This window comes from Leuciscus leuciscus, assembly GCF_965113295.1.
Source record: "Leuciscus leuciscus genome assembly, chromosome: 2".
Lineage (NCBI taxonomy): Eukaryota > Metazoa > Chordata > Actinopteri > Cypriniformes > Leuciscidae > Leuciscus > Leuciscus leuciscus.
In genome coordinates, this window is record NC_138726.1 from 56,716,144 (window position 1) to 56,740,426 (window position 24,283).

General features: G+C 45.5%; 1 protein-coding gene across 1 annotated transcript in view; it reads right to left on the reverse strand.

Annotated features, from left to right (window-relative positions):
* Positions 1 to 24,283, reverse strand: part of LOC309493191 (titin-like) — a 442,694-nt gene that overhangs the window by 278,416 nt on the left and 139,995 nt on the right. Inside the window, exon 10 of the mRNA XM_082162311.1 lies at positions 11,163 to 11,426. Within this exon, the coding sequence (XP_082018437.1) occupies positions 11,163 to 11,426 (264 nt within the window). The remainder of the gene's footprint in view (positions 1 to 11,162; positions 11,427 to 24,283) is intronic.

Here is a 24,283-nt window from a genome sequence, read left to right on the forward strand (position 1 = left end):
ACAAACCAGACCGCACGTTTCAGGACACATGAACCAGACCACACGTTTCAGGACACACAATCCAGACCACACGTTTCAGGACACACAATCCAGACCACACGTTTCAGGACACACAAACCAGACCGCAAGTTTCAGGACACATGAACCAGACCACACGTTTCAGGACACACAATCCAGACCACACGTTTCAGGACACACAATCCAGACCACACGTTTCAGGAAACACAAACCAGGCCACACGTTTCAGGACACACACACCAGGGTACACGTTTCAGGACACACACACCAGGGCAAACGTTTCAGGACACGCAAACGTTTCAGGACACACAAACCAGACCACACGTCTCAGGACACACACCAGGGCACACGTTTTTAACTCACAGGAAGTGAAGGGGCAGTATCTTTAGATCTGATTGATGGAATACTCATTTTAATTGTAATAATTGTCATTTTCCACAATCGGAACATGTTTCATGAAGTTACGAGCGGAAATGTGTCTAAAATTCAGCATCCATATATGGTTTACATATGGGTCTCTTGAGGGGCTTCTTTTACAAAATCTCGCTCAAGGTTAGTAAAAAGCCTGAAACAATTATGCTTGTTGTATTCTACTCATTGAGACCTTTCAAATGACATATGACACAGGACTATCGGAGCTGTATGATGTAATTGACATATGGTATGTAGTACAAAAAAGTAGTTTATAAATTATAAAATCATTATTTTTATATTTATCAGCAAATAACTCAGCACTACTTAGAAGTTTATCCACATTGGCCACTCCGCAGAGGGATACTCCGTTTTAGAGGGATAACTCAGCACTCGTCAGGAGTTTAAGCTTTAAAATGATAAAATGAAATTGTGTTTTGGTTGAATGTTCCATTCAGTGGTTGCTTAGTAATTTGATTATGCATTATTTATTTATTTTTTCGTGGGGGTGTTTAAGGGGTTAAAGAAATTCCTTTTTAAGGACTACAACAAACTGATGGTAGGGACTACACAACATTCCTCCCGGGTTAGTGACATCACAAACCCTAAAATGTACATGAACCCCGCCCCCCGGAAGACGATATATAGATTATCAAGACAGAATATGCTAATCAATGAATAGAAGATAACTACACATAAGCTACATAAATTCATTAACTAACCATACAGAAATGTCCTGTTGATTCTACATGTTGTCACTTCATCATGAGTCTCTCCATCATTGTCTGATTCCGTTTTGAACATAAAAGGCGAAAAGTTTTTTTTTATTTTTTTTATGCATGTGTGTATGAGGAAAAAGGACACAAGCTCTTGAAGCTCCGCCCTCTGTGCTGGGAGCAGCAGCTCATTTGCATTTAAAGGAACAGACACAAAATGGTGTGTTTTTGCTAACCCTCAAAAAGTGACAATTTTAACATGCTATATAAAAATATCTGTAGGGTATTTTGAGCTAAAACTTCACATACACACTCTGGGGACATCAACGACTTATTTTACATCTTGTGAAAAGGGCATTATACCACCCTTTTAACATAAGTTAATACATTCCTTTTGTGATTAATTGTAATAATTACAATGAGATTTTTGGATGCACAAGGAGTCTGACAAAAGCCGCTATGAGTGTATATAAAGTATGGAAGGTAAGTATGTAGGTAGGTAGGTAGGTAGGTGTAAGGTAGGTAGGTAGATGTGTTATTGCAAATATTACACTTATATGAACTATTAAAACTTCGTTATTCATTGCCATTTTATAATAAAGCAACTCCCAAAAATCAGACACATGAAATTGGCTGTGCAATGGATACACTCAACAGACGTGTTCAGGAGCCCTGTGGTAGAGCTTCTTTTCCTCAAAATGGAAGAGGAGGACAAGGAAATGGCCCTCCGAAATCTCATGAACCAGTTGGACGATTCCAAAGAGCCCATGTCATTAGGGATGACGAAGTCTTTTTTTGGAAGAATGCAATTCAATAATGGGACTGAAAAATAAACTGTTCTTTTCAAGAGTGTTAAGTTGATAAATGTTCATTTTTATTAATATTATTATTATATATTACAATTATACATGTGTACAATTTTGTTCTATTATGTGTTGTTGAAATGTCTTGGTATAAGGTTTCATTTGTTTACATTAGTTAATACATTAACATGAATTAACAATGAACAATACATTTCATTTGCCATTTGTTAATGGACATGTTTATATTAATGTTAGTTCAGTGTATTAACTAATGTTAACAAATACAAATTTTGATCTTAAAATGTATTAGTAAATGTTGAGATCAACTAAGAGTAATAAATGGTGAAGAAGTATTGCTCATTGTTAGTTCATGTAAAAGGGTAGTTCACCCATAAATGAAAATTATGTCATTTACTCTGCCTCAAGTTGTTCTGACTAAACGTGTAAGAGTTTCTTTCTTCTGCTGAACACAAAAGAAGATATTTGGAAGAATGTTGGTAACCAAACAGTTGCGGGTCCCCATTTACTTCCATAGTTTGAAAAAAGTCAATGGAGACCAGAAATGGTTTGTTAACCATCATTCTTCAAAATAACTTTTTGTGTATGTATTCAACAGAACAAAGAAACAGGTTTAGTCAGAAAAACTTGAGGGCGAGTAAATGATGACAGAATTTTCAATTTTGGGTGAACTATCCTTTTAAATAATGTAGTTAACTAATGTTAACAAATGAAACCTTAAAGTGTTACCAGCGTCTTTTTAAATGAGAAGTACATGTTGCACTTTTTTTTTTTACATTTAATATTCATCTTGAATTTTAAAATAAAAAGTATATTTGCCATCAAATATCCATACTCTGTGACTTTAAGTATTTGTTACAAAATGAACATGAAGTGAATACAGTATTATCTCATAATAGCCTACAGTCAAAAACACTATAATATTACATTAGTTAACTACATTGTTTAAAATTAATATCAATAAATAATCAGATCATGTATTATTTTTAGTAATTAAGGTATTATTGAATATTGTACATGTATAAATTCTATGAAATCCATGATAAATCCATCAAATAGCTCGTATTATACATCAAACAAAAGAGCTAAAAAAAAAAAAAAAACTGTAGGTGGTGTGACTCTAATAAGACCCGCTCTAAACCATATATGGTTCACCTTCGCTTCCGGCCTGAAATGTGTGGTCTGGATTGTGTGTCCTGAAGCGTGTGGCCTGGGGTGCTTCTCAATATCCCTCCTCATCTCCTCTCTCCTCTCTCCTCTGTCCTCCATCCTATGACTCGGAAACCGATCGAGCTCAACCATCTTGAAGGACATCTCCATTCTCTAACTGCACCGTGAGGAGTTGAGGATCGAGGAGTGAGGAGCTTCCTGAGGAGTCATGAGCGAAGATACTTCATCAACACCTCGACACCTCAACATCATCAACACCTCACTGTCTTCTGGGGTGGTCCCCACCAGCTTTAAAACTGCCATACACTTAAAAAAAACAGGCCTGAACCAAGATGATCCAAACCATACCGCCCAATCTCCAACCTACCTTTCATATGCAAGTTATTGGAAAGGGCTGTGGCTTCCCAACTCAACCATCATATGCTACAGCACAACCTCTACGAGCCATTTCAATCTGGTTTCAGGACACATCATAGCACAGAAACTGCCCTCATCAAAATCACAAATGACCTTCTCATGGCGGCTGACTCTGGCCATGTCAGTATCTTAATTCTTCTTGACCTCTCTGCAGCCTTCGATACTGTCTCCCATTCCATTCTTCTCACTCGCCTCTCTGAACTCATTGGCCTCACTGGTACTGTGTATTCCTGGTTTAAATCCTATCTCACCAACAGTCAACAATACACCACCCTTAAGGGCATTTGCTCTGAACTGGCACCAGTCTTACACGGCGTGCCACAAGGATCGGTGCTTGGCCAACTACCATTTAATATTTACATGCTACCTCTTGGGATGATCATCCGGAAACGTGGATTACACTTCCACTGCCACCCAGCTCTACATCAGTACTAAGCCTTCTACTCCTCTTCCACCAGTGCCACTTATCAACTGCCTGAAGGACATAAAGCACTGGCTGGACAGTAACCTTCTTAAACTCAACAAAGACAAAACAGAACTCATGGTGTTTGCCCCGCTGTCACTTCTTAAAAATGTTGATGACATCATACTGGATGTGGATGGCTGCTCAATCTCTGCATCTCCTCAAGTACGCAACCTGGGCGTCATCATGGACTCCACTCTCTCCTTCCAACAACACATCAAAAACACTACTAAAATTGCCTTTTACCATCTTAAGAACATCTCCAGACTCCGACAGTGCCTCTCCAACTCTGTAGCTGAGACCGTCATCCACTCCTTCATCACCTCCAGACTTGACTATTGTAACGGTATCCTGTTCGGTCTGCCCAGCAAGGCTACTGACAGACTCCAGTATGTACAGAACTCTGCGGCTAGGATGCTCACCCACACAAAACTTGGACTGCACATTACTCCCATCCTGAAGAAGCTTCACTGGCTGCCAGTTAAGTCCCGGATCAAATATAAAATCCTCCTCCTGACGTACAAATCTCTCCATGGACTTGCACCCCAGTACCTTACTGATCTACTCCATCCCTACACTCAGTCACGGTCCCTGCGGTCCTCTGACAAGGAGCTGCTTGCTGTCCCTAAGTCCAGGCTCCGGACATTTGGTGATAAGAGCCTTCTGTGTTGGTGCACCGTCACTCTGGAACAAGCTTCCTCTTGCCATCTGCTCTGCCTCCTCTCTAATAACCTTTAAAAACTAGCTTAAAACACACCTCTTCACTGAGGCCTATGGGCTTAAGCTCCCCTGGCTTCACACCTCTCTCCTCTTATCCCCCTCCCCCTTCTCTTGTTGTTTGTTAAGCGTCCTTGGGTTCTGTGAAAGGCGCTATATAAATTAAAGTTATTATTATTATTATTATTATACACAGGCGTGTCCAATGCGGAAGAGTTTTATCGACTAAACGTGACACATGTATCAATTATCCTCCCCCTTCACATCGATCACAATCATTTTAATTTATACTTTACCTCTGCAGTGTAAATAAACCACACATCTCACATATTTCAACAGGACATCTTGGCTTTATTATTATTTATTATGAATTTCTTAAATAACCAAACTGTGGTGTGGGGGCTGCAGCTGCTCTCGTACTGTATAATGACAGCACACTCTTTTCAGCCGCTCCAGTAACAGACGCAACCCAGAAAAACGTCTCGGGTTACGTATGTAACCCGAGACGTTCCCTTTCGTAAAGGGAACTCCCGCTGCATCGATACTCGATACTTTGGGGAACGAATACCCACGCCGCCACACTGAGAGAAAACGCCCTGGTGTAAAGCATCTGGCACACTCACGGACGATAGAATGAGTAGAGGGCAGATCCAAACTAGCTTGTCATAAGATTTGGTGCAAGAAGGGGAGGTCTGGAGCCGGAGGCTCGACTGACCTCATGGATGGGAGCCCCAGACCGTAGAAAATATTAGATGAAAGGTGAAGGCAAAAGCGCACCTTGTACTTCAAATATAAGTGGTTTTAGATAACCAACTGTACTCTTAATAAAGGGAATAGCTCCTAACCCTTGATGCATAACTAGATGGACTGACTCCTCTCAGCCTAAGGCCTAATGTAGGAACCTCAAAGGCTACGACCTTGACCATCCGACACATGCGATGGAGGATGGAATACCCGAAGAATCTTAACATTGCCTACAGGTACCTCAGTACCGGGCAAAAATAACGTTGAGTGGCTCCCACGCTAGCAAGTAAGAGGGGGCAGCACCACCACTCTTCCAGGGAGCAAGACGAGCAGGAAGCAGACTCAATAGATTCTCCTATATATACTTATATATCTCAAATATATATTCGTATACCTCACCCACAGGACATGATGGGTGCCAGGGATAACCCATCAGCCTGATGCCAATAGGCTGGATGAAAAGGATTCATCCTCCAATCTACAGGAACATGGAGTTTCAGTGGGAACGTCCTTTCGAGAACACCCTTAGAGGCTTGCGGAGGGCACTGAGGCCGCCACAGAGGCCCTAAGCATGAACAGGAGATCCCGTTAGAGAGCGGGATGGAACACCAGTACTGAAGCCAGTGGGCAGTAATAAACTGGGTTCAATGCCCTCCCTAACTTAATTGTTTAGTTCCTAGTAGAGTGGGGTTCTAGTATGGATGTCCTGACCACCTCGGTGGAAAGGGCAACCTAATTATGGGTGGGACCCCCTCAGGGGCCAGACCCATAGTCTCCATTACTCTGGTCGGGGATGAAATAATGTACCATCAGCCTGAGACAGAAGATCTCTCCTAATAGGAATTTTCCATGGAGAACTCTCCAAGAGACTAATAAGGTCCGAAAACCAAATTCGGGCCTGCCAGTACGGAGCTACAAGGAGTAGTCTCACTCCGTACCTCCTGACCCTTTCTAGAACCCCAGGGAGCAGAGCGATCGGGGGAAAAGTGTACAGATGTGACCTCGGCCACATCTGTACCATGGCATCCAAGCCCAAAGGAGCTGGATGTGAGAGAGAGTACCAGAGCGGGCAATGAGAGTTCTCATGATAAGCGAAACAGGTCAACCTCCGCCCGGCCAAACTCTCTCCATATAAGCTCAACCACTTCAGGGTGGAGCCGCCATTCCCCGGGCCTCAGCCCCTGCCTCGACAGGATGTCTGCTCCCATATTATCAACCCCAGGAATATAAATAGATCTGATGGAGAGAAATTTGTCCTGGGACCAAAGAAGAATTTGATGCGCCAGTCTACAAAGAGGGCGAGATCTCAATCCTCCCTTGGCAGTTGATATAAGAGACCACCGACATATTGTCTGTCCTAACAAGAACATGATGGCCTCTGAGGTCTACAAGGAAGTGCCTCAGGGCAAAAATACGGCCAACATCTCCAAGCGATTAATATGCAATGTGAGATGATGGTCTTTCCAAGTACCTCGGGTGTAACGGCCCTCCATAACCGTACCCCAGCCCGTTAGGGACGCATCCGTGGTCAGAGTTTTTCTCTCACATGGTGCTCCCAAAACCGGGCCCTGAGACAGGAACCATGGTTTCTTCCATACGACAAGAGAACGAAGGCATCTGCGCGTAACTCTGATCGTACGAAAAGGGTTTCCCAGAGGACAAAAACCCTTGTTCCTGAGCCACCACTGCAAGGCCCTCATATGGAGCAGACCAAAGGGTACTACCGTGGAAGCTGCAGCCATAAGACCCAAAACTCCTTGAAAGTGTTTGACAGTGATAGCCTGGCCTAACCTAATACTCTTCAATGTGTTTAAGATAGTATTTATACGAGCAGGAGACAATTGTGCCCGCATCGTGACTAAGTCCCACTCTACTCCCAGGGACGTAGTCCTCTGAAGAGGAGTTAAGGAACTTTCCTTCACATTGAGTCTCAACCCCACACACCTCAGATGACGCAAAACAACATCTCGATGTTGAATTGCTAGTTCTTTTCGACTGAGCCAAAATGAACCAGTCATCTATAAGATACGGACCCCCTGAAGTCTCAATGGAGCAAGGGCCGTGTCCATACATTTAGTGAAGGTGCGAGGGGATAAGGCTAGGCCGACTGGAAGAGTCCAGAACTGATGCGCTTTTCCCCCCAAAAGCGGATCTCGGAAACTTCCTGTGATAGGGTTAGAAGGGAAAGAGGAGTTAAGGAGCTTGTGGATCTATCAAGACAGACCAGTCCTCGGAGCTGGTCTGACTGACAGTCGGTAACTTGAATCTGAACCCCCTCGGAGGTTGATCCAGTACCATGAGATCCAAAATAAGGCCTAACTCCCCCCCTCATAGGAACTATGAAGTGCCAGCTGTAGAACCCAGGCTCCCGTAACCATTTTTTCTCTTTTTCTTTTAGGAAGAGCCCACTTTGAGGTTTCCTGTGTTAAGAGGGACTAGACTTCCTGTTCCAAGAACCGACCCTGCTCGGGGCTGGCCGACATGTGAACCACCCTTAGTAGATAATATTTGTATATTAGCTCCACTGTAAGCAGGACCCCCTAGGATATATTTTGAAGACCCCTCGGGGTGTCTAAATATGCCATTATGGGGACCAGTCCCTCGAGACTGGCCTCGGCTATAAATTTCCAAATGGCTTCGGTGACCTGAAGCAGCTAACTGGCAGGAACTAACCGAAATATGCTCTCTACAGACCTCCTGAGAGGCGGCGAACTCGACAGGGCCGCAACGTCATCGGGCAGATACTGCGATTTGTGTTCGCTGGAAGCCGATGTGTCCCGAAGCGCCATCGGCGGCAGGAAGCAAACATCGATTTCCTAAGGGCTGCATAAGGGGGCGAGACTCCTGTACTCGCTCTCCTGGGGGAATGCCCATAAGGGTCTGCGTGTTACGACAAGACCTCTTAGTTGAAGCCATCTTAGCCCGAGAGACAGTCCTCAGACCTGTCTTCGGTATGGAGTGCTTCGTGCGAGAATGTTTCTTCTGGCCCCAAGCCTTATACGGGGGGGCACGAGAGGAAACCTTCTCAAAATATGAGGAGCTGGCGGCTGTCCCATGAGGCTGCCCCCTGGCAGCAACCCCATGAGACCTGGACTGACAACTGGGGATAGCTGATTGTCGCTCTGCCTCCTGAAGCCTCTCGACAACGGATCTTGCCGCGTCGCCAAAGAGGCCGGAAGGTGAAAGGGGAGCATCGAGAAGGAAAGCCCTGTCTTTCTCCCCGATCCACAAGCGATTAAGCCATAAATGTCTCTCTGAGACGACTAGTGCTGCCATAGAACGGCCAATAGCACGGACCGTCTCTTTAATAATTCGGAGAGATAAGTCAGCTACTCTATGAAATTCAGTAATACCATTGAGTGAGACCTCCCAGTTATCATCCACCTGCTTGAGGAGGTCAGCCAGATATGCCTGTAATAACCCCATTGTGTGTGGGCATGCACCGGCTCGACCCACCGCCATATATGCTTTCCCTAACAAATTCGATGTACGAGATTTGGAGGGAAGTATCTGAGCTATCAGGGGTGACGCAATGTCGGGGAGAAAATATTTCGCAAAATATTCCTCAACCCGAGCCATCACCTCATAACCATTTTCATTAGATTCCCTAATGGATGAGTAAATATATACATGGGGGGGAAATAATTGAGATGAAAATGGATTTTTCCACGATCTCGATACCTCAGTATGGAGATCAGTGAAAAAAGGGAAGGCTCTGACACGAAGATTGTGACTGGGTCTGCAGGAAGCGCTCATTCATTTTATTTTTCTTAGTCGCTTCCTGCTTATTATATGGCCATTTAACATTTAATTTAACCACTGCCCAGATTACAACCTCCAGCAACTCCTCACTAACGGGAATATGGGGTGGCGAATCCCCATATCCACGTGATTCAGTGTTGATAAATAATATCTAACTCCTCGGAGCCAGATAAATCAAACGCTGTGTCTTTAACACGGTCGGAAGAAGCCGCAGCGCGGGCTTCCGAACCGTGCGCGAGACCAGTGGAGCTGGTTAATAAACACTGAGAAAGGGTCGCAACCGTCTCAGTATTATATGCCAGCCCCACGTGCGAATCCCATGCATACAAGTAGCGCGCTGCCTCAACAGACGCGGGACCTGATGCACTGGAAACGCGAGCCTGATCTATTTGATCGAATCAAACGCTGTGTCTTTAACACGGTCGGAAGAAGCCGCAGCGCGGGCTTTCGAACCGTGCGCGAGACCAGTGGAGCTGGTTAATAAACACTGAGAAAGGGTCGCAACCGTCTCAGTATCATATGCCAGCCCCACGTGCGAATCCTATGCATACAAGCGGCGCGCTGCCTCAACAGACGCGGGACCTGATGCACTGGAAACGCGAGCCTGATCTAATTGATCGAACAAGCTCAAACGGGAGCGGAGCTTTTTCATTGAAAACAGTTTGCACAGACAGCGCCCTCGAGCACCGCCCGTGCATGCTCCACTCCCAGACAAACTACACAAAGCGAGTGTGTGTCACCCTCGCTTAAATAACGTGGGCAAGGGGACGCACACTGCCTGAATAGCTTCTCTTTTATTCACCATAAATAATACTCCTTTCACGGGACAGACAACACCAAATAGAACAGACAAGATGACATAGAGCGCTTGCTGAAGACCAGAAGCTAACATTTCCTGGTTCCTGTGACCCTTTTGTAGCTTCCGGATCACCGTCACATGCGATGTCACGGGTGACGTTGCACCAATCAAGATTGGAATAGTTCCATAGTTGACTTCAGACGCTTCATGCCGAAGGCATTCCCCAAAGTATCGAGTATCGATGCAGCGGGAGTTCCCTTTACGAAAGGGAACTATCGGTATCAGTATGGATTTTGCCGATAACCGATAGCTCCACCAATCAACTATCGGTACCGATATATCACAAAACCGATGAATCGGTCGACCTCTAATATTCATATCCAACCTACATGTTATTTTGTATTCACATATTACACAACTGCAGGTTGTACAATATTCACATAATATAAGACAGTAAAAAATAGTGCTGATATAAACTTGCAATGTGATGATGTCTTGTGACAGTTTGAATCATTTATTGTTGCATAATGTTAATCTGTTTCACATAATAAATAGGTGTAATACAATCTATGTGTTCTATATGAGAGTTTAGGAGGACAATGATGTTTAACTCATCACTAGGAAAACCGGACATGTTAACGTTTTCATCAAAAAGGAATGTTTGGAAAAATGTGTTATCTGTGAAAACAGTTTGGTCTTGGTCTCAGTTTGTGGTTTTGACTTCAACACTAAAAATCTGTAAGTCATGCCATTCTCTCTGACTTCAACACAAAACTCATCAGTACGGAACTCAATTGCTCAAGTCCTTTTCTATTGTCATGATAAACCTGAATATAACCTGTAACCATAGTGACAGTGACTAAAGTAAACATCAAAGATGGAGCTGAATATGAATATAAGGATATGAATCCTATAACACTGGAAAGTTACAATTTACATGATTTTATAATAAACCAAAACCTCCACAAAACACGCAACACACACAAGACGTGTGCAGTTACTGAATAATTACTAAACGTGAATTTCTTAGTCCTCTTATAACAACAGATGATGTGGCTGAAGATTATAAGTGTTGAAATATTAATTTAAATTATCATTAAACAGATGTGAATATGAAGACTCACCTGATACAGTCAGTGTAACAGCATCACTGAAGTCCGTCCATGAGCCTGATATCTCTCCTCTACAGCTGTATTCACCACTGCGATACACACAATCAGCTGTGAAACTGTACTCGACTTCTGTTTTACATGAACAGAGAGTGTTTCCATCTCTAAACCAGCTGTATCTCCACTGAATGTTTCTTCCTCTCTGTACGTCACATGTGAGAGTGACTCTCTCTCCTATGAACACATGTTGATCTGGCTTCACCGTCAATACAGGTTTCACTGAGAAACATAGAAGTAAATATTTAAAAACATTGCAGTATCAAGATCACTGTCATGAACTCAAAACTTCCTCAGGAGAAAAACACTTTAATTAAAAATCTAGTTTGCTTGTAAACTGTAATGATTACATAAACAAACAAAAAAATAATTTATTGGTATGAAACTGATGTATTTATCCAGTCTGCATGTCCTTTGCATTATTGATCTTCCTGTTCTGACCAGTAGATGATGCTGTTTACAGTCTGAATGTTTAAAAGAGCTGAACTGGGAACTTACTAACTTCTATCTGTCTGTTCTCAAGCCCTTTTCTCTTCCAGCCCTTCCAACCAAACCACACTGAATGAATAAAGCTAAGCATTGGTGCTCTAGATCTTAATGACACACAGTCAATAATTACAATTGCAGCAAAAACTCAGAAATATGCAAACAAAACTCACTGTGCAGAACTCATTTCTGTTTTATATGGTGGATTATGATTGTGTGTGTGTGTGTGTGTGTGTGTGTGTGTGTGTGTGTGTGTGTGTGTGTGTGTGTGTGTGTGTGTGTGTGTGAAATCAGGGTCTGTGTAAATGCTGCCATTATATTGTTTAACTTATCTCTAATTTGTTTACATTTTCTGAAATCACTTTCATAATTTATATTTTAAAGGGGAACATTGCAACTATTTCAACTTAATAAATCCGTTTAGAAATCATTTGGATGGTTAAATAACCTGCTCTGGTGAGAATGGTGACTTTACCCGTACCCCCCAGCGTTCCCCGGCGGAAAACCAACCTTGCAACATGGGGACTAACGTCCCGGTAAGTTGGAAATAGGAAGTCTCGTGAGAAGCGAGAACGAGCGAGAAACACAAACTGCTTTACGGCAATTCGACATAAACGCACACGCCATACGATACTGTGTATGATGTATTACCCACCTCGGTAGACATAAGGCTTGTTTGAGATGCGCCTTGCCTCGCCTGAAATGTAGGCGAGAGTAGGCGGCAGCAGTGAGAGGAGGAGTGAAAAAAGCGCAGGCAAGCCGGACAGTTCTCTTACGAGAGGTCTCTCGTACTGCGTAAGATATCTTACGCTAGGGGAAAATCCTTTTCCGCGAGATATTGAAGCCAAAAATTATCCTTAATTTTGTAATAATGCAAAACGCGTTGCAGCAGCAATGCAGACATAGGCGAGACAGCTCGCGCGCCTATTGGCTGCTCTGCGGCAACTGCAGCAGCCTATCGAGCGAGGCCTGGCGTGACGTCAGACCCAATCAGGGCACTTCGCGCCCGCTGCGTCACGTCCCGCCGAAATGGGCGTGGTCTAGGCCTATAAATATCGCTCGCAGGTAGCTATTATCTGATTTTTCATCCTTCAAGCGAAGCACACGCATCGCTGGAGCTGGATTAGAAGCCGCGCCGTCTGACAGAGAGCACCTTCAGCGGGACGAGTCACTGAAGTCGCTGGCCGCGCCGCCTTCCTTGCCTTCCTGCTGCGCTTTCCGGCATTATATCCTTTCTCTACTACTGTGTTTATGTATGTGTGTGTGCTCGCCGCCGCGACACACACTCCCATTGCACTAAAAGAGCTGGGCGTCTTTTTCAAGACGCCCCTTTTCCTGATCACGCAGCTCTCGCACTCGCTGACGGCGACTGCCCTCACTGCGAGTTAGGTACTGCCTATGGTGACTCTGAGGACTCACCTGGCATCCTTCTCCGAGACTGCTCCTCCAACCCCCCCCCCCCCAACCCGCAAAGCTTGCCGGTTCGCCCGCTTGCCTTGCCTGCTTGGGGGACGATACCTGTTCTCCCTCTGTTCGAGCCGCGCACACCGCGCCGCTCACAGAGGATGTCAGGAGCGGGCGGTCACGGGGCTAGCTTTCTCTCTCCCTCTGTTCAAGCCGCGCAAACTGCGCCGCTCACAAGGGAGGCTGGAAGCGGACGGTCGGGGTTAGTTTTTCTTTACGTTATAAGAAAGCTACCCTGCCTTCTGCGCCCCATTCATGCGTCACTCACCGGCGAAAGGAGAAAGATGTGTTTTTTAGTCCCTCCGAGGATGGACTGACCTTCAATTTCTCATACATAGTCCCAGTTCCCTGATCATGCGACTGGAAATATCAATATTGCAGCAGGCGAGCCTGTTTTAATACAAGCGCGCCTGCAAGCATACGCCGAAGAAAGCATGTGACGCTCTTATATGCTCGTGCATCCGAAAACTTTTGCGTTCCCCCCTGTGGCTCAGTGGCGGAATCATTGGTTTTTCTCACGAGAGACCGGAGTTCGAATCCCGGTCTAGCGGCAGTTAAAATTATGCCGCCAATGCTTCGCTCTGTCAGTTCCCTGAAAAGCGACTGCAGACGTGCATTTTGCAGCCAACGAGCGCGTTGCACAACCCGCTCGCCTGCACCCAAACACCGTTTCTATGGTTTCCGTGCGTCACTGGCGAAAGGAGAAAAGAGCGTTTTCTGGTCCCCCCGCGGACGGACCGACCTCCTCTTTCTCGTACATTTCTCATTCCCCTCTGAAGTTCGGGCGACTGGAAATGTCAGTATTGCAGTGAGCAAGCCTGTTGTAATACACGCATGCCTGCAAACAAACGCCAGCACGTTGACGCTCTCTTATAATACTCGCGCTAACTGAGTTACAATGTGTCTCCCCCTGTGGCCCAGTGGCAGACTCTCAGGTTTTTGCACGCGAGAGACCCGCGTTCGATCCCCGGGTCTACCGGCAGATAAAATTATGCCGTCAATGCTCGCTCTGTCAGTTCCCTGAAAAGGCGACTGCAGATGTGTATTTTGCAGCCAACGAGCGCGTTGTACAACCCGCTCGCCTGCACCCAAACACCGTTTCTATGGTGTTCCGTGCGTCACTGGCGTAAGGAAAAAAGGGAGTTTTTCTGGTCCCGCTGCGGACGGACCAACCTCCTTTTTCCTATACATTTCCCATTCCCCTCTGGAATTCAGGCGACTGGAAATGTCAATATTGCAGTGAACAAGCCTGTTGTAATGCACGCAGGCCTGCAATAAACGCCAGCATGTTGACGCTCTCTGTTTCTATGGCAACTTCTCGCTCGTTCAGTTCCAGTAAATGTGACTGTTCCAGTGTATCCTGCAGTAAACAAGTCGGTTCTGTCACCCGCTTGCCTGCACACAAACGCCGTTTTTACGGCTACCCAGATAAATCCCATAAGTGTGTATTTTTCTGGTGTCCCGGCCACGGCCGATGGTGCTTTATGTGTAAGAAGAATGCCCACTGCCCAGTGCCCATCTCTACACACAAGCACAGCCCGTCACACAGGGCTCGCGCACATGAATCGGCTCAGACCGATTGCGCTTCAAACATGGTGAATGTGCCCACTAACACCACGTTATGCATGTCTCACGGTTTCTGTAAAAACGAAACCAACGTGCGCTCGCTTCACGCAAGCGAACGATGCTTTCGGTGTGATAAATGTGCCCGCTGTCCCGCGCCCACATCCACACATAGACATGACAGTTCCCACGGGAACCGCCCAGCCCTCCCCCTCGCGGTTAACCACCGCAGAGGAGTCGAGCGCGGGCAATCTGCCCGCTGTCATCAGCGCGCCCCATGCCTCAAATGTCACGAGCGACACGCTTGTGTTACAGCACACCGAAGCTTCCCCATCGCTGAGCGAGCGGAGCGCGCTTCGTATTCGACCCCTAGCTATCCATGCAGACGCATGGGCAAAGCTACCCGGGGTTTTCGAAGTGGGTGCTGAACATTATAGAAAGAGGCTATTCGCTGCAGTTTCGCCGACGCCCTCGCCGCTATGTGGCGCGCGTCGAGACCACGGTAAAAACAGAAGTAGCACATCTACTTCGAGCCGAAGTGACGAAACTATTGAGCAAAGGGGCCATAGAACCTCTCTCTCAAGATCAGAGCGAGGGAGGGCTATACAGCAGATACTTCCTGGTACCGAAAAAAGACGGGGGTCTCAGACCCATACTAGATCTAAGGCAACTGAACAAAGTGCTTGTGAAGCGACAGTTCAGGATGCTCACGACCAGGCAAATCCTTGTGCAGATTCGCCAAGGAGATTGGTTTGTGTCAATAGATCTGAAAGACGCGTATTTTCAAATACAGATAGCGTCACGTCACAGGCGATATTTGAGATTCGCCTTCGAGGGCCAGGCATATCAGTACACAGTCCTGCCGTTCGGTTTGTCCCTAGCACCCCGTACATTTACGAAGTGCATGGATGCGGCGCTCGCACCCCTCAGAATGAGAGGCATGCGAGTGCTGAACTATTTGAACGATTGGCTGATTCTAGCGCAATCTCGCGCAGTGCTCATAGAACACACGACCATTTTACTCGATCACCTCGAGGATTTGGGTCTGAGTGTCAATTGGGCAAAGAGCTCCCTGTCACCCAGTCAGAAAATATCTTTCCTGGGCACAGAACTGAACTCACTATCCATGATAGCGCGACTATCACAACAGCGCGCGGTAGACATTCGACGAACAGCGAACTCTTTTCGCTGCGGCGCGTCTGTCCCGCTCAAGAAATTTCAGAAGATGCTAGGTCTCATGGCCTCAGCATCGTCAGTGCTCCAGCTGGGTCTGCTCCGCATGCGCCCGCTGCAGTTTTGGCTGAAAGCGCGAGTCCCACGCGAAGCGTGGGCACCCGGTTTGCTTCGCCTCAGGGTCAATCAGAAATGCGTTACAGCTCTGAAACCCTGGAAAGCTAACGACTGGTACCAATCAGGTGTAAGCCTGGGGACTTCCTCGAGGGTGAAAGTGGTGTCCACGGACGCGTCCACCTCGAGATGGGGAGCGCTGCTCGAGGGCAGACCGTTCTTCGGCCAGTGGTCAGAACGGGAGAAGCTCCTGCACATAAACTGCCTCGAAATGCTGGCAGTAGACAACGCGCTGACGCGTTTTTGTCCCCAAATAAAAGGTCACCACGTCTTGGTCCGTTCGGACAACATGTCTGTGGTGTCCTACATAAATCGCCAGGGCGGCATCAGATCCGAGAAACTGTACAGGCTGGCAGAACGCCTCTTGGTATGGGCTCAGTGCAACCTGCGCTCGCTCAGAGCAGCGCACGTGCCAGGGATCTTGAATTTAGGACCGGACAGACTGTCCAGGAACAATGTTCCGGCAGGCGAATGGTCTCTACACCCACAGACAGTCCAACTGCTGTGGAAGAAATTCGGCAGAGCGGAAGTGGACCTGTTTGCGTCTCAAGAAAACGCTCATTGTCAAGAATTTTTCTCCAAGAGCAGGAGCGCGCTGGCCCATGTGTGGCCCCGCCGCCCGCTCTATGCTTTTCCCCCCGTCTCTCTCCTGCCTCAGGTGATAGAACGGATCAGGGAAGAAGGATGCTCAGTACTGCTGGTAGCACCGTTCTGGAAAAACCAACCTTGGTTCCCAGCCGTGATGCAGTTAGCAAGTACTGCCCCGTGGCCAGTACCAGTGAGGAGAGATCTCCTCTCACAGGCCCGCGGCTCGATCTGGCATCCTCACCCGGAACTATGGTCCCTTCATGTCTGGGCCATCAACGGGTACATGTTGGACTCCCTAAAGGAGTATTAAACACGATCACGCAGGCTAGAGCTCCGTCTACAAGACGACTCTATTCTTCGAAATGGTCAGTGTTTTCGGGCTGGTGCACAGCCCGTGGTGTGTCACCCACAAATTGTGATGTGACGGAGGTGCTTTCCTTCCTACAAGAGCTGTTGGATGGGGGCAGGGCCCCCTCCACGCTCAAAGTTTATGTGGCGGCTATAGCAGCGTTCTCAGAAACAACGCTTGGTCAGTCAATAGGAAGGAACGATTTAGTCATCCGCTTCCTTAAAGGAGCTAAGAGACTGAATCCTCCCAGACCTCCCTCAGTCCCCGTATGGGACCTTTCTACGGTTCTGGAAGCCATGAAAGGTGCGCCATTTGAGCCTTTACAGTCAATCGATTTGAAACACCTGTCTTTCAAAACGGTGTTTTTGCTGGCTCTCGCTTCGGTGAAGCGCATAGGGGATCTGCACGCGCTCTCTGTGAGCGCGGCGTGCATGGAGTTTGGGCCCAATGACTCAAAAGTTATACTCAAACCTAAGCATGGTTATGTTCCAAAATCCCTCAACACACCGTTTAGGGCGCAGATTATCTCTCTGTCAGCCCTACCGGTCCCTGATGAGGAAAGAGACGCGAGCCTCCTTTGCCCAGTCAGGGCATTACGAGCTTATGTGTCTCGCTCGTCTGTTTTCAGACAGACGGAACAGCTCTTTGTTTCGTTTAGCGGACGTTCTAAGGGACTAGCCGCGTCGAAACAGAGCCTATCCAGATGGATAGTTGATGCTATAGCGCTGGCATACGCCTCCAAGGGCATGCAGTGCCCTTTGGGTGTCAGAGCGCATTCCACAAGAGGCATGGCCTCTTCGTGGGCTTGGTCAAGTGGGATTGCCTTGCAAGATATTTGTATGGCGGCAGGCTGGGCCTCCCCGTCTACATTTATAAGGTTTTATAACCTAGAGGTTCCCGCCCTGCAGGCCAGGCTGCTGTCGGTCTAAACTACCAGTATTATCTGACCTGATGCGTTCAGCTCAGAATGCTGCGTTTACTGAGCACAGCTCAATTTTCGACAGTTTAAAGCTGGGCAAACTGTGTAAGACCCACATTTTTTCCCATCAGTTCAGGCCGTACCCCGCCCTGTCTGTATGATGAAATTTGCGTCCCTTCGACGCTACTTTATGTGGAAAAGTGAGGCTGCACCCCTCCTTCTTCCCGGACTCTCTGTGAGTTCACTGAGTGATTGTGCACTATATGTACCCCGGGCTTTCGCCCTTGGGTCTTTGGTGTCAGATCTCAGCATGCACGGCGTTTTACACTGGGTCCCCTAGCGTAAGATATCTTACGCAGTACGAGAGACCTCTCGTAAGAGAACGTACTCGGTTACTAACGTAACCTCGGTTCTCTCTAGAAGAGGGAACGAGTACTGCGTATCTTGCCGTGCATGCACACGCTCTGGTTGCTTCGATGATGAAAAACCAGATAATAGCTGCCTGCGAGCGATATTTATAGGCCTAGACCACGCCCATTTCGGCGGGACGTGACGCAGCGGGCGCGAAGTGCCCTGATTGGGTCTGACGTCACGCCAGGCCTCGCTCGATAGGCTGCTGCAGTTGCCGCAGAGCAGCCAATAGGCGCGCGAGCTGTCTCGCCTATGTCTGCATTGCTGCTGCAACGCGTTTTGCATTATTACAAAATTAAGGATAATTTTTGGCTTCAATATCTCGCGGAAAAGGATTTTCCCCTAGCGTAAGATATCTTACGCAGTACTCGTTCCCTCTTCTAGAGAGAACCGAGGTTACGTTAGTAACCGAGTACGTTCTCTCTTCTCGCAGTGGATCTGATACCTGTGAGATCAAAGATGGATATCGCGGGATTCACCGGATTCACGCTCGTGCCCAGTGTTGCTAATAAATTGGATGGAATTTAAGTTCTGTTGCTTTTATATGAAAATAAATATAATGAACAAGACACCCAAGTAGCCTACTTATTTAACCCTCATAAGGTCTTCGTTTCCTTTTACAAATCTGGTCTTTGGGGTCTATATGACCCCAACAATTGATAGAGAAATTGTCCAAAAAATATACATTTTTAATTATACAAATAATATATATTTTTTTTTGTTTACTTCTCATCTATTCAGTAATGCTGTGTTTTGGGGGATAAGAAGTACTTTTTTACCTATTTATTGCAAAATTCCTCAACTACACCATTAGCATAAATATGAAATATATATTTTTTATGAAAAAAACACATTAATGATGATCAAATTTAACAATGAGTTGTTTCTGGATATTGATCTAGGTGTTAGATGCATAATTCTGCCATCTGCTGGTTAGATGTTTTTTTGTAGCTAATATAGTTTTAGCCACAAAGTGTAATTACCATATACTTCCAGCAGAGGCCCCATAGAGATCCATTCATTTTTCTGGATGTGACTTAATGCTCTTATAATAGCTTTTTTTATGAATTACATATTTAAACCTTTTAAAATACATTAAATCAGTATTTTGTCAAAGTATAGAATTTGTTTTTGTTGTTGTTTGAGGTCTTTTGAAGTGTCTTGTTATTGCAATAATGCTATATAAATTTGCAATAATATCTTTATTGTTTGTTTGTGTTTGTCTCTCTGTGTGTATTTGATCTGTGTGTAGTCATGTTCTTTCCACGTTGCATTTGTGCTCTCATACCATACCCTCATTTATGTGTGAATTTTTTTAGATTTATGCAGAAATTATTGATTTTATTTCACAATCTCAGTAAAAATGCTCTCTATTGCAGTCACACCCTTTCTCTGTCTATGTGTGTATTTGTGTCTGTGTGTGTGTGGGCGCATATGTGTCTGTGATAATGTTCATTCCACATTACATTAGTGCTCTAGTACCAGGCCTTCATTTATGTGTGAGAATTTTCAGATTTATGCTGGAATTATTGATTTTATTTGTCAATTTCTATAAAAATGCTTTCTTTTGGAGTCAGACCTGTGTGTGTGTTTGTGTGCGCAAACATGTGTGTGTGCAAGTGGTCATGTTTGTTCCACATTTCATTTGTGCTCTAGTACCAGAACTTCATTGTGGTATTGAAATTTTCAGATTTATTCTGGATTTATAGATTTTTTTTGACAAATGAAAAATAAAAAACATTTTTTCTTCGATTTTCCCATTCATTTCAATGTGGGGTCATATTGACCCCAAGGGACAGATTTGTAAAAAAAAAATTTACATACCTTTAGAACGACCGAATCAAGCCCAGTTTTTTTCTGTGTGTATAGATAGGTAATGTAGAAAAAGTGACAAAATTTAATTCCACTGAGATGAAGGGAACCATTTTTTTTTATTAAAGAAAAGTCGCTTGGGGTCATATAGACCCCAAGGACCAATTGAGGGTTAATTCCATTCCAAATACATGTTTATCAGTCTTTTTTTCTTTAATACAGACATGTGTTTTTTTTTGTTTTTGTTTTTAATAAAAATTACATTGCATAAACCATAGTGATTGCACTGTTAGGTCTGTTAAAATATGTTCATTAATGTCCTCAGTTGTATATTAAGAATGTAATGCAGTACTGTTCTGTATTGTGCATAAGCCACAGGGGGGCACTAAGGTGCAGGCTAAAGAGGACGCGTTTGTATTATTGTTTGTTTGTCCCAAATGTTTCACCGTATTAAGGCTGTCTGACCGTGAGACTGATGTGTCTGCAGCTCGTGAAATAAATATGCCGAAAACGGCTAAAGATGGCTCATCTCTATGGTCCACTCTTTCCCTCCGAATGCAACGTCAGCTGCATTAATATAGTCACATAACTCAACAGGTTATGGGCCCAGGAAGTCGTTCGGAAGAAAGTTCGTTGTTTTCCACCGTTTAGAAAGTCGCAACGGACCGCGTGCTAACGGACTACTGAAAAAAAAAAAAAAAAAGAAAAGAAAAAGAGTAAGCTAACATGACGGAACAACGAAGGAGGTTGCCTCGACTGACGTTCGACGGAGATGAGACTAAGTATGAGCTTTGGGAGACCAAAATGTTGGGACATTTTCATTTATCAGGGCTAAAGGACACGGTGCTGAGAGAACCGGTGTCAGAAGCCGAGATAGCAGCAGATGAAAAGAAAAACGCGGACGCGTATGCAGAGTTGATTTTGCTTCTAGATGACAAAAGTCTATCATTAGTTATGAGAGATGCGCCCAACAATGGAAGAAAAGCTTTGGAAATATTGAGAGAGTATTATGCAGGGAGGGGAAAGCCCCGTATAATCAACTTGTACACCACGTTGACATCGCTTCAAAAGGCAAATGATGAAAGTGTAATGGACTATATCATCAGAGCCGAAACCGCCATCACAGCACTACGGAACGCGGGTGAAACGTTAGGAGACGGACTGCTAGTTGCTATGGTCTTAAAGGGTTTGCCTGAGAGTTTTAAGCCATTTGCAATACATGTGGCACATGCAGACGATAAAATCACGTTTGCAGAATTCAAGACTAAACTACGTAGTTTTGAAGAGACAGAAAAGATAAAAGCAGCTGAATCAAGCGACAGTGTAATGAAGACTCAAGGGAAAACCGGACGGCGACCCGCCAAGACGAGCGCACGTGGCTGGATAAAAGACGACGCAGAGCTGGTGTGTTTCAAGTGTGGCACCAAAGGCCACCGAGCAAAAGGATGTCGACAGAAAACCTGGTGTAGTCTCTGTAGAAGTGACACACACAAAGACGCCACGTGTAGGCGTAAGGACAAGGACAGTAAGAGCAAAAAGGATGGAGCGAGTAAAGCCTCAGAAGACGCCGAGGACTACGTGTTCAAGATGAGAGACGGAGGGGCCGGTACCCAGCAGCAGCCGCCATGCAGCATCCAGGAGAGGGGTCTGATGGTGGACACGGGGGCTACCTCTCATATCATCACGGACATAACCATGTTCAAGAGCTTCGACTGCGCGTTCAGGCCAGAAACGCACAGTGTCGAGCTGGCAGACGGCACCCGGTGCAGCGGGATCGCTCAGCGGAGGGGAAATGCTGAGGTTTCCCTCATCGACAGCAGAGGACAGCGACGCAAGGCGGTGCTGAAAGACGCTTTGTTCGTACCGTCGTACCCCCAAAGCATCTTCTCAGTTAAGGCAGCGACCACCAGTGGGGCTACGGTTGTCTTTAAAGAAGATAAAGACGCCCTGATAACCAGAGACGGTACCAGGTTTAACATTCACGTATACGGCAGGTTGTATTTTTTGCACACTGAAGCTGAGTCTAATGATAAGTGTAACGCATGTCATGACATACAGACATGGCACGAGATATTGGGCCACTGTAACTATGACGAGGTTTTTAAGTTGCAGAACGTCGTTGAAGGTATGCAGATCAAGGGCAAAACAGGCAGACCCGAACAAGGGTGTGAGGTGTGTATACAGGGAAAATTTGCCCAAACCAGAAATAGGGACCCTGATACCAGAGCAAAGGCTCCCTTACAGATGGTACACACAGACCTCGCAGGTCCAGTAGCCACTGAGTCAATAGATGGTTACAAATATGTGCAGTCATTCACTGATGATTACTCAAGCGCAGTATTTGTATATTTTCTAAAGAAGAAAAGTGACACTGTACAGGCTACGGAAAAGTTCCTAGCAGATGTGTCCCCATACGGGAAAGTGAAGTGCATCAGATCCGATAACGGAACGGAATTTACATGTGGTGATTTTCAAGCGCTGTTGAGGAAAAACAAAATCAGACATGAAACGTCAGCTCCGTATTCCCCGCACCAAAACGGAACTGCAGAGAGGGGTTGGCGTACTCTTTTTGAGATGGGTAGATGTATGATAGTTGAAAGTGTACTACCAAAGCAGCTATGGCCCTACGCAGTACAAACAGCAGCAATGGTACGCAACAGGTGCTTCAACAGGCGTACAGGGCAGACTCCTTATGAGTCGTTGACAGACAAGAAGCCTAATGTATCTAAGATGCAAAAGTTTGGATCTGTATGCTATACTTACAAACAGGAAAAGGGAAAACTTGACTCCAGATGTGACATGGGGCGTTTTGTAGGTTACGATAAGAACAGCCCGGCTTATTTGGTGTATTACACAGATACAAATAAAGTTCAAAAACACAGGCTAGTGAAGTTTGTGAGCAAGGCAGCTGTGGAAAAACAAACACAGACGGGTGAGCCAGATCCAAGCGACGACTATGACAATGTGAGACCCCTGACTTGCGAGACCACACAGAGTAGGAGTACAGAAAATGCTCCAGAGCCAAGTGTATGGAGTAGAAGTGCTCATAGTGGTAGTCCAGGGACAGAAACAAGGTCTAGTGACCATAATCAAGCACAACAGAGTGTGACAAGTGGTGAACCCGAGAGTAGGAGGTATCCGGCTAGAGAGAGAAGAACACCGAGTTACTTAGATGACTTTGTAACTGAAGACAGTGATAGTGACGGGGTTCATATCACGGTAGACTATTGCTGCAGAGCCGTGTGTGGCATTCCACAGACTTATGGGGGAGCAATGGGGTCAGCTAACTCAAAAGAATGGGTAAAAGCCATGGATGAGGAAATCCAGTCCCTAAACGAGAACAAAACCTTTACCCCGACAACACTACCAATAGGCAAGAAAACAGTGGGGGGTAGATGGGTTTACTCCATCAAAACTGATATAGATGGAAAAGACAAATATAAAGCAAGGTTTGTAGCTAAGGGTTACAGCCAGAGAATGGGAGTAGATTATGGGGAGACGTTTTCACCCACTGCAGACTTGACGAGTGTTAGGGTTGTGCTACAGAAAGCAGCACAGGAGAATTTACTCCTACACCAAATGGACGTGAAAACAGCGTATTTGCACGCTCCCATAGACTATGAGATCTAAATCAATCCACCAGAAGGCTATCAAGAGAAAGAGGGTATAGTTTATAAGCTAGAGAAATCGCTTTATGGTTTAAAACAATCCGGGCGAAATTGGAATAGGGTTTTGCACGATTGCCTAACTGAGGATGGTTTTAAACAAAACCCAGCTGACCACTGTGTTTATGCCAAAGAGTCAAAAGAAGGGAAGGTGATCACCATCATATGGGTCGATGATTTGATCATTGCAGCGAGTGATAAAGAGAGACTGAAAAATGTGAAAGAGATGCTTGCAGAAAAGTTTAAAATGAAAGATCTGGGCAAACTTAAACATTTTCTGGGTATCGATTTTAGTCAGTCAGATGGGTGTGTAAAGATGTCACAGGAAAAGTACACTAACAAGATACTACAGCGTTTTAATATGCAAGACTGTAGAGCAAGAGAAACACCCTGTGAGCAAAAGCTAGAATATACTGAGGATGCAGTAAAGATGGAAGATGTCAGGATGTACAGAGAGGCTGTGGGAAGTCTTATA